Here is a 10,000-nt window from a genome sequence, read left to right as displayed (position 1 = left end):
ATTGTCGTCTACGTTTCGGAGTAATTTCCAACAAATTCAGGAAAAAGGAGCCGTACGGTTGGTATTTTCTTTGCACCCTGAATACCTGTGTTTTCAATGAAATGGGGGCCTTTTTCAATTGAGTGTTTCCGTTCTCTTCCTTCCTTAAAATATTTCCAATCCCTCTCCAAAAAAAAAAAAAAAAAAAAATCAAGAGTTTAATTGCCGTGCAAAAGAAAGGGGCTATGAACCAAGGCAAGAAAGAAAAGAACTTAAGTGCTTTATTATCAAATTTTCCAATTTTTAAACTTAGGGTAGCACAAGAACAGTAGGGATGCGGTGGCTCAGTGGCTTAGATGCTAAGCTGGTCAATCAGGAAAGGTCGGCAGTTCAGCGGTTCGAATCCCCAGCACCGCATAACGGAGTGAGCTCCCGTTACTTGTCCCAGCTCCTGCCAACCTAGCAGTTCGAAAGCACGTAAAAAATGCAAGTAGAAAAATAGGAACCACCTTTGGTGGGAAGGGAACAGCCTTCCGTGCGCCTTTGGCGTTGAGTCATGCTGGCCACATGACCACGGAGACGTCTTTGGACAGCGCTGGCTCTTTGGCTTTGAAACGGAGATGAGCACCGCCCCCTAGAGTTGGGAATGACTAGCACATATGTGCAAGGGGAACCTTTACCTTTATCTTAGCCCACAAACGCTTAAGAAATCCATTGCTTTGGGGAAAGGTGGGGGAAGAAATATGATTTTGGGGTTAAAAAGATCTAAAAACACCAATCCTGATTCTAAACTCAAAGGCCTTGTACATTTTTGTTTTTAGTTACAACTGAAAAAGGGTCCTGGATTAGTGTTTTCTTTTTTCCTTTATATATATACATATATATATATATTTTCCTTTAGTTTCTTCTATTCTTATAATTTTTGGTGTCGTAATTGTTACAACTGCTGTGTCCAGTTTGCTGTTTGTTCGATCCACAGTGGGGGGGGGGGGACAAAGAAGAACTTTGCCAGCATGGTTTGAGCTAAAGCATGATGTTTCTCTATCTAACGGAAGCTTTTGTGGGGTTTTTATTCCTTTCTTTCTTAAATTTTCTTGATGTAATAAATCACTGAGTCTCTAAGAAGAGAAACCTGCTTGCCAGCCAGTGATAAGAGCTAATCCAAAAACGATTAAGCATTCTCCTTAAATGTCAAGTTCGGTTGGATCATGACTTTAAAAAAAAAATCTTTTTATTCAAGAAATGTTACCCTTACATTTTTACATTCGGTTTTTATTGCGCAGAGAGGGACAGGAAGTTTGTTCCCGGCGATTTTTTTTTCTTTTTTTACATTCCAAGCCTCCTGTTCGAAGTATTATTTTATTTCTTCCCGAGCTTTGCAAAGGAAAACAGTTAGTCGGTAGCTGGCCTTCCTAAGACAATGGCAAGGGAGGGACTCAAACCTTTGATGACTTAAGAGGAGGGAATAGAAGGGGAACTTATCAAATTGGCAGATGACGCTAAACTGTCAGGAATAGCCGACACCCCAGAAAGACAAGCTCAGGATCCAAAAAGATCTTGACAAACTTGAATCGTGGGCCTTATCCAACAAAACATATTTTCATGTGGAGAAAAGCAAAGCTTCACATTTAGGCAGGGAAAAAAATCAAAGGTACGAGGGCAGATTAGGCGAGATCTGGCTCAAAAACAGTAACTAGGAGAAGGATCTTAGAATCCTAGTGGACATGAGCCAGCTGTTTGCAGCAGCAGCAGCCAAAAAAGCTAATACAACTGTTGCATAAACAGAGGCACAGAATCAAAATCACGAGAAGTGTTAGTACCGCTTTATAAAACCCTTAGTAAGGCCGCACCTGGGATACGACATCCAATTTTGGTCACCGTATTACAAAAAAGATGTTGAGACAAAGGAAAAAGTCCAGAGAAAAGCAGCTAAGAGAATTAAAGGTCTGGAGACTAAAACATCTCTTTGGGGGCATCGGTAACTTCCCAGATGCAGAGAAGATTCAGAAGCCACAAAGGAGAATATCTGTAGCTCAGGGTTGACACGGGGGGCCCCTGGTGCTCTCTGAGCTTGGTGACTTTCTTGCAGACGTTTCGTGACCCAACTTGGTAACGTCATCCGTGCCCGGATGATGAACTGTATTAGCACGGATGAGGTTACCCAGTTTGGGTTATGAAATCAAGAAAACAAGCAAGCGCAGAGAGCACGGAAAAGCTAAACATCTAGAAACCTCATCTGAAGGGACTAGAGAAAATGTTTATGCTACAAACTCTGAAGAAATGTTAGAGTCGCAACGGTGGTGGGTTCCAGGTGGTACAGCCCGATACGGGCGTACTGGTGGTAGCTGGGAGCCGCGGCCACCGTACAGGAATGGTGGCTTGTTTGCCCCACCTGCCTGCATTCCTTACCGCTTTTTGATGCAAACGGGCCATTTGCGCATCCACACACAGTGTGGGGTGCCTGCGCTACCTCCGCCAAGCAGCTGGGTGTCGCAGGGTGGTGGCATGCACAGCGCGTTTGCCCTTACGAGGATCCCGACCCCGTCGCAGTATATCGGTTGCGACGGGATCCGGAACCCACCACTGAGTCCCAGAAGCAACAAGGTGTTTAGATAGTTTTCTTCATCTACTTCTCTTATTTGTGAAGCCAGAGGGACCTTTGAGATGGGATGGCCAGATGTTCTTCACAGTTCATAGTTAGGATCTGGGATATTCTTAAAAAATATCAATAAAATATCCTGAAGGGGAGATATAGTCCTATCACACTATCCAAGTTTTTTAAAAAAAAACCACAACAAAGCGAAACACAACTAAATTTGCATATAGTTTCCATAATGGGAACAAAATTGTCTTGGAAACAGGTGTTCTCCTAAAATCTGTATGCGTGTTTTATTTTTCTTTATTGGTTATAAGGTATGCTCTTTGGATCTTCTCTTCCCTTTGTCAGTTTTCTCTGTCTTTTATTCCTTTCTTTAAAGCAAAACAAAACATCCGTATACATACATATATGTATATATATATATATATATTGATACATTTTGGTCCAGCTTGGAATGACATTTTCTCTCTTTTTTTAGGGCATCAGCTGAATGGGCCACCCTTAGAGAAATATATATAAATATAGATATATATATATATATAAATAAATATATATATATTAAATAAATATATATAGGAACGAGAACTGTGGGATTACACCTTTAAACATCTCAGTCAAGTGGAAAACTTTTAATGCTCATTCTGGTTGTTTCGACTGGAAACTTTGCTTAGAGGAAAGTCACGTTCGGCTGGCTTGAAGGAGACGTGGTGGACAACCCAAATTGTACCAACCATCCGATGAATGAATCAAGAACATTGGAAAAAAGAAAACGAAGAGAAGAGAAGAGAAATCATGGCAGGGACAAGATTGACTTGGATTTCTACCGTGAACTTGATCTAAACCATCATAGCTTTTCCCCGATTCGGAAATGCTAAAAGTGTGCCTGTGGCCATCACAGATGGGGTTGCTATGTCCGCCCATGGCAACCGTCACTAAGCATTCTTTATCTGTCATTCCTTAGCTACATAGGGACCAAAGGACATAACTTTTTACCGCAAACTTGTAGTTGTATGTAAATTACTCTGAAGATCTTTCCGTTTCTCTTAGCTGTTCCCGCTAAGACAGCTTTGGAGAGCAATTCTATGAAATAATGTATTAAAAAACAAAAACAAAAAACAAAAACAAAAACAAAAAAAACACACAAAAAAAACTGAAACTCAGCTTCGACGCTTTAAAAAAAAGGCAAGATAATAGTTCTTTGATACTTTGGAAGGTCTTTGGATATACATTAATTAGAGTCTATGAAACTTTCATATGGTTTTCTTTATAATAGGGATGGACCAAGGGGGGGGGGGGTTCGAAGGGGCAGGTTTCAGGGGAGAATATTGTCAGAAGATGAAGAAAAGGGAAAAAAAATACAGCTCCATGTTTGGGTAAGGAGAAAGAAGGAGAAGAAAAAAACGGTACCGTAGAACGATAGCTTGTTTATATTAAAAGAGGGAACCTTCCCTTCCTTACCAAAACCCCTAATAGTTGTACAGAATTAAAAAAAAGTTTAAAATACCTATATAACGGGGCAGGGGGAAGATTAGATGACATAAAAAGCAAAAAAAAAAAAAAAAGCAAAAAAAATATATATAGGCATTAGCGTTAATGCTAAGAAAACACACAAAGATGTAGAAACTTTTTTGTAGCATTTAGCTTGATATCCGTTCCTGCTCCAATCAACTGCTGTCAGAAGCGGTTGACTGGCAGGGCAGAGAAAGTGGCTTTTGTCCGGCAAGTTTTTGACTTATAACCATCGAAAGTCGTACTAAGTCGTACCAAAATCGGCGGACAATTAACCGCTCGTAAGTCTTGAACCAATCGATAACTCAGCAGCTGTCTAGTCCAAAGTTTAATTGAGCTCGACGGAGGTTGGACATTTTCCACGAAACGCATTGCCAAAAGCCACTGATTTAACTTTTTGCTTTGGTAGCTTCCATATTTGTTCTAATTCCTTCAGGACGGGGGCAAGGAGGGGTGGGGAGGGCGCGGGATTTAGCCTAGAACCTTAATCTTAAAAAAATAAAAACCTTTAAAAAAATCATAAAAGTATGTTGGGAGGGAGGGGAAATACAGACACAAAAAAAAATTACAAAAAAAATGCAATCTCTTTGAAGAATTTCTGAAACTGTTTACAAGGAATTTTGAAAAACGGGGATGTTTAAAAAAAAGATGCTGGCTCTGTTTTTCTGTAAATAAATTTGCATATTTTGTAGGACTTTTAATTGTAATGATAGAGAAAAAAAAATCAAGGAAAAAACTATTTAAGGAAGCACGATATTTATCTTTGGTAAATGACTTTAGAGCAGTTTAAAAAAAAGAAGTTGCTTTAAAATCTGAATCAGAAAAATAGAAACACATATTTAAGAACACATATATTTTAAAGTATATCATATTTATTATAATTTATTTCCATGGGGTTTTAAGATTTGATTTTAAGTGTGCCATTTATTTCCTCGCTCCCCTCTTCCATTCTGACCATTTTATCAGATCAAACCAATAATTATTCACTATTCTTTCGGAATAATTGTTTTCCTTTGGGTTAGATTTGGGGGAAGTATTAAAAATATGTTTTTTCCCCCCTATTTTCTTTTCCCTCCATGTCAGATCTGATTTTGAAGTCTTTACACTGGCTAAACACCCCAAATCTTCTCCGGTGATTTGGCTAGGAGTTGACCGCCAAAGCAACCTGGAATCTCGGTGTATAAAATGCCATGCAATTCCATAAAAGTGCTCTCGGAATCTCAATTCCCTAAAACTCCTTGTAATCTTATGTAATTAATGAATGACGCTTACCAGCTTAGCCCTAAATAAAGCACAGTTTAAAAAAAATATTTTAATTTTTGGGGTGGTTTTTTTCCCCCTCCCGTTCAAACTTTCTTTCGGTCTCTTAATTACACGCTTGGAGAAGGAAGAACATTTTCTTTTAACAGGGTCTCAAAGGTCTCTTGATTGCAGAAGTATAAATACCGACAGAAAAGAATCGCTGTAGCCCAGCGTTGAAATGGGGGGGTCTTTTATGCTCTCTGAGCTTGGTGGTTTTCCACAGACGTTTCATGACCCAACTAGATAACTTCATCAGTTCTAGAAAGGGTTTGTGGAGGAGAGGGGGAGGGGGAGGAGAAAACTGAGGGATTCTTGGTGGACTCTGAGCTTGCTTTTTTCTTGCAGACATTTCATTACCCAACTAGGTAACATCAGCCATGCCAGAAGGGAGTGAGATCACCCCAATCAAGTACCTACAAACTCAGACAAACAATCAGTGAGCAATTTACTCTTATCAAGGAACTACTAAGGACACTCTCATCAACCCTAGAAGAGGAAGCCACTCCTGTTCTGTTCTGTTCTGTTCCAATCCATTCCATTCCATTCTTTATTCTATTCTGTTCTGTTCTGTCCTCTCCTGTCCTGTTCTTTCTGTATTCTATTCTGTCCTGTTCTTTCTGTATCTACCCTATTCAATTCTATTCAATTCTATTTTCTATTCTATTCTTTCTGTATCCTATCCTATCCTATTCTGTTCTGTTCTTTCTCTACTCTACTCTATTTTATTCCATTCTATTCTTTCTGTATCCTATTCTGTTCTGTTCTTTCTCTATTCTATTCTATTCTTTCTGTAATCTATTCCATTCCATATTTTCTTTATTCTGTTCTATTCTATTCTCTATTCCATTCCATTCTCCAAAGCACCTGAAGGTAGGTCAGGAAGCAATGGATGGAAATTAATCAAGGAGAGAAGCAACCAAGAACTGAGGAGAAATTTCCTGACAGTTAGAAAAATTAATCAGTGGGATAACTTGCCTCCGGAAGTTGTAAATGCTTCATTTGTCTGAAATGGTATATAGTGTTTCCTGCTTGAGCAGTGGGTTGGACTAGAAGACCTCCAAGGTCCCTTCAACTCAGTTTTCCTGTTCTGTTCAGGGATTTTTGCCCCTATTTTGCTATCAGGGGTTAAGATAACATCCAACCCACCGTCCTGGCCAATACTTGTAAAATGGGCTGAATTATCTTCATCCTGCAAAGTTGAGGTCCAATGAAACTCTTGACTGAATGTATTCCAAAACGTTGGTGAAACAAGCTTGAAAATATCAACACAACCAGCTGGGGAATCAACCACACACAACCCCTATATTTACCCTCTTCATTCTCCCTGAGAGATGACAACCGTGGTTATCACACTTTGCAGGTGTTCATGGGAGTTGTAGTTTGGCAACATCCAGAGGGTCACAGGGTATCTAGTCCTACTCCTTCCTCCTCCAGTTACCACCACCATGGCCAACATGGCTTTTCTCTAGATGATGCTGGCTTTATTGTGCTGCTTTCTTTTCTTTCTTTTTGGGATTTTGATTTTGATTTTTCCGTAACCACTCCGAAAACCTTTACTCTTACAGTGTGTCATCTGGGTACAGTCTTTGGGCCATCATATTTAACAGTTGCATCATTTTAAATCTATTTTTATCTTACCTTTTCCTTTACACTTCAATTGTCTTTTAATTCAACTCCTCCCCTGTCTTTCTACTTTCTTTTCCAAATTATTCAACTTTCTGTTTCTTTTTGTCTATATTCATTTTCCATCCAGTGATAAAAGCATCCCCATAATACTCTGGTTCTTCCTTCTCTTTCATCGCCAACATTAATCAGTTCATTTCTGTACAAATCTTTTTTTTTAAATTAACTCTCCCTCCAAGGGAATTTTTTCCATTATTCTATGTTACAATAATAACAATACAATAGCAGAGTTGGAAGGGACCTTGGAGGTCTTCTAGTCCAACCCCCTGCCTGGGCAGGAAACCCTCTACTGTTTCAGACAAATAGCTATCCAACATCTTCTTAAAGACTTCCAGTGTTGGGGCATTCACAACTTCTGGAGGCAATTTCTGTTCCACTGATTAATTGTTCTAACTGTTAATCAGTGGAAATGTTACACAACTGTTAATGTGTAAATACAATTCTAGCTGCAGTTATTACGTGAACAATTAAATATACATTTTCTTTACTATATTTCTCTGGTAAAATACCCAGCAAATACAGTTCTGGCTTTAAATCAATACACTGCTGTATCATCCTTTCCAACCACATGTGAATTTTTACCCAATATTTTTTTTGCCTCTGCACATGTCCACCACATGTTGATATATTTACTATTTTGATTTATGAGTCTGGACATGAACCAACCATCCATGTCATCAACAACAAAACCGACAAAGGTATTGCACATATCCTAGTCCACCAGCCAGGGGAAAATTGACTCATTCCGTTTTCTGCCCTAATGCCAACTTAACAGCAAGCCAACTGGTTCATGGACATCAATCATCTTGGAAGAGATGCTGTTCCATAGGTCAGACCCATTGACTAGTAAGTCTCATGCAGGTTTGTCAACACTAAAAGAAAAGGTTGGGGGTGTTTGCTCTATCAAAGTGAGGTTCCTGCAGAAGATAACCTTTATAGCTCAGGGTTGAATTGTAGGGTCTTGGCTGCTCTCTGGACTTGGTGGTTTTCTTGCAGAGTCCCCAGAGGTGGGATTCAGCAGGTTCTGACCAGTTCTGGAGAACTGGTAGTGGAAATTTTGAGTAGTTCGAAGAACTGGTAAATACCACCTCTGACTGCCCTGGCCGCCATCTATTCTCTGCTTCCCAAGCCCCAGCTGATGAGGAGGGAATGGGTATTCTTCCCCTGCCACGCTCACCAAGCCAAGCCCACCAAGCCATACCCACAGAACCGCTAGCAAACAATTTTGAATCCCACCACTGTTGCAGACGTTTCATGACCCAACTAGGTAACATCATCAGTGCTAGAAGGGGGGAGGGTTTGGGAGGAGGAGGAGGTGGAGGAGAATTGTGGGATCCTTGGTGCTCTCTGAGCTTGGTTGGTTTTCTTGCAGATGTTCCATGACTAGGGAATATCCTCAGTGCTGGAAGGGAGTGGAGTTTGTGGAGAGGAGGGTGGGGGAGGAGAATGACTGAGGTCCTAGGTGCCCTCTAAGCATGGTACTTTTCTTGCAAACGTTTCATGACCCAACTAGGTAACATTCTCAGTGCTGGAAGGGAGTGGGGTTTGTGGAGAGGAGGAGAAGGAGGACTGTGAGCTCCTTGATGCTCCCTGAGCTTGGTGGTTTTTTTGTAGACCCAATTAGAGAACATCATCAGTGCTAGAAGGGGGGGAGGAGAAGGAGGAGAAGGAAGAGGAGAAGGAGAAGGAAGAGGAGAAGGGGGAGAAGAAGGAGAAGGAAGGGGAGAAGGAAGAGGAGAAGGAGAAGGAAGAGGAGAAGGAGAAGGAAGAGGAGGAGAAAGAAGAGGAGAAGGAAGGGGAGAAGGAGAAGGAAGAGGAGAAGGAAAAGGAGAAGGAAAAGGAAGAGGAAGAGGAGAAGAAAGGGGAGAAGGAAGAGGAAAAGGGGAAGGAAGAGGAGAAGGAGAAGGGAGTGGACAAGGAAAAGGAGAAGGAAGAGGAGGAGAAGGAAAAGGAGAAGGAAGAGGAGAAGGAGAAGAAAGAGGAGAAGGAGAAGGAAGAGGAGAAGGAGAAGGAAGAGGAGGAGAAAGAAGAGGTGAAGGAGAAGGAAGAGGAGAAAGAAGAGGAGAAAGGGAAGGAAGAGGAGAAAGAGAAGGGAGTGGACAAGGAAAAGGAGAAGGAAGAGGAAGAGGAGAAGGAAGAGGAGGAGAAAGAAGAGGAGAAGGAGAAGGAAGAGGAGAAGGAGAAGGAAGAGGAGAAAGAAGAGGAGAAGGGGAAGGAAGAGGAGAAGGAGAAGGGAGTGGACAAGGAAAAGGAGAAGAGGAGGAGAAGGAGAAGGAGAAGGAAGAGGAAGATGAGAAGGAGAAGGAAGAGGAGAAGGAGAAGGAAGAGGAGGAGAAAGAAGAAGAGAAGGAGAAGGAAGAGGAGAAAGAAGAGAAGTGGAAGGAAGAGGAGAAGGAGAAGGGGGTGGACAAGGAAAAGGAGAAGGAAGAGGAGAAGGAAGAGGAGAAGGAAGAGGAAGAGGAGAAGGAGAAGGAAGAGGAGAAAGAAGAGGAGAAGGAAGAGGAAGAGGAGAAGGAGAAGGAAGAGGAGGAGAAAGAAGAGGAGAAGGAGAAGGAAGAGGAGAAAGAAGAGAAGGGGAAGGAAACTTCTCCACTGAGAAGCTTCTTCATCTCTGACAGGATGACAGCTGGTCATTTGCATTCTTTTAGTGGGTTGTTGAGACCACATGGAGGTTTATTTGTGTCTTTAGGGTCACCTGAGTGGTGCAAATGGTTCCTGTAGTCTGCAATTTTCTCTCTCTCAGGAAATCCCTTCCTACTCCCACCCCATTCGATGCAAAAGGATGCAGACGACCAGCTGTGGCAGAGAAATTTCCTGACAGTGAGAACAAGTAATCAGTGGAACAACTTGCCTCCAGAAGTTGTGAATTCTCCAACATTAAAACTTTTTAAGAAGATGTTGGCTAACCATTTGTCCGAAGTGGTGTAG

General features: G+C 41.2%; 2 protein-coding genes across 4 annotated transcripts in view; both read left to right on the top strand.

Moving 5' to 3' along the window:
* Positions 1 to 5,378, top strand: part of CELF4 (CUGBP Elav-like family member 4) — a gene marked incomplete at its 5' end in the record, with an annotated part of 811,277 nt that extends 805,899 nt beyond the window's left edge. For all 3 annotated transcript variants that reach the window (XM_081940919.1, XM_081940921.1, XM_081940920.1), the window contains one exon: positions 3,057 to 5,378. The remainder of the gene's footprint in view (positions 1 to 3,056) is intronic.
* TPGS2 (tubulin polyglutamylase complex subunit 2) overlaps positions 2,131 to 10,000 on the top strand; it is a gene marked incomplete at its 5' end in the record, with an annotated part of 18,147 nt that continues 10,277 nt past the window's right edge. The window contains one exon of the mRNA XM_081940463.1: positions 2,131 to 2,583. Coding sequence (XP_081796589.1) covers positions 2,131 to 2,583 — 453 coding nt within the window. The remainder of the gene's footprint in view (positions 2,584 to 10,000) is intronic.

This window comes from Natrix helvetica (assembly GCF_964273705.1).
Source record: "Natrix helvetica genome assembly, chromosome: 2".
NCBI lineage: Eukaryota > Metazoa > Chordata > Lepidosauria > Squamata > Natricidae > Natrix > Natrix helvetica.
This window is presented reverse-complemented; position numbering and strand designations above follow the sequence as displayed.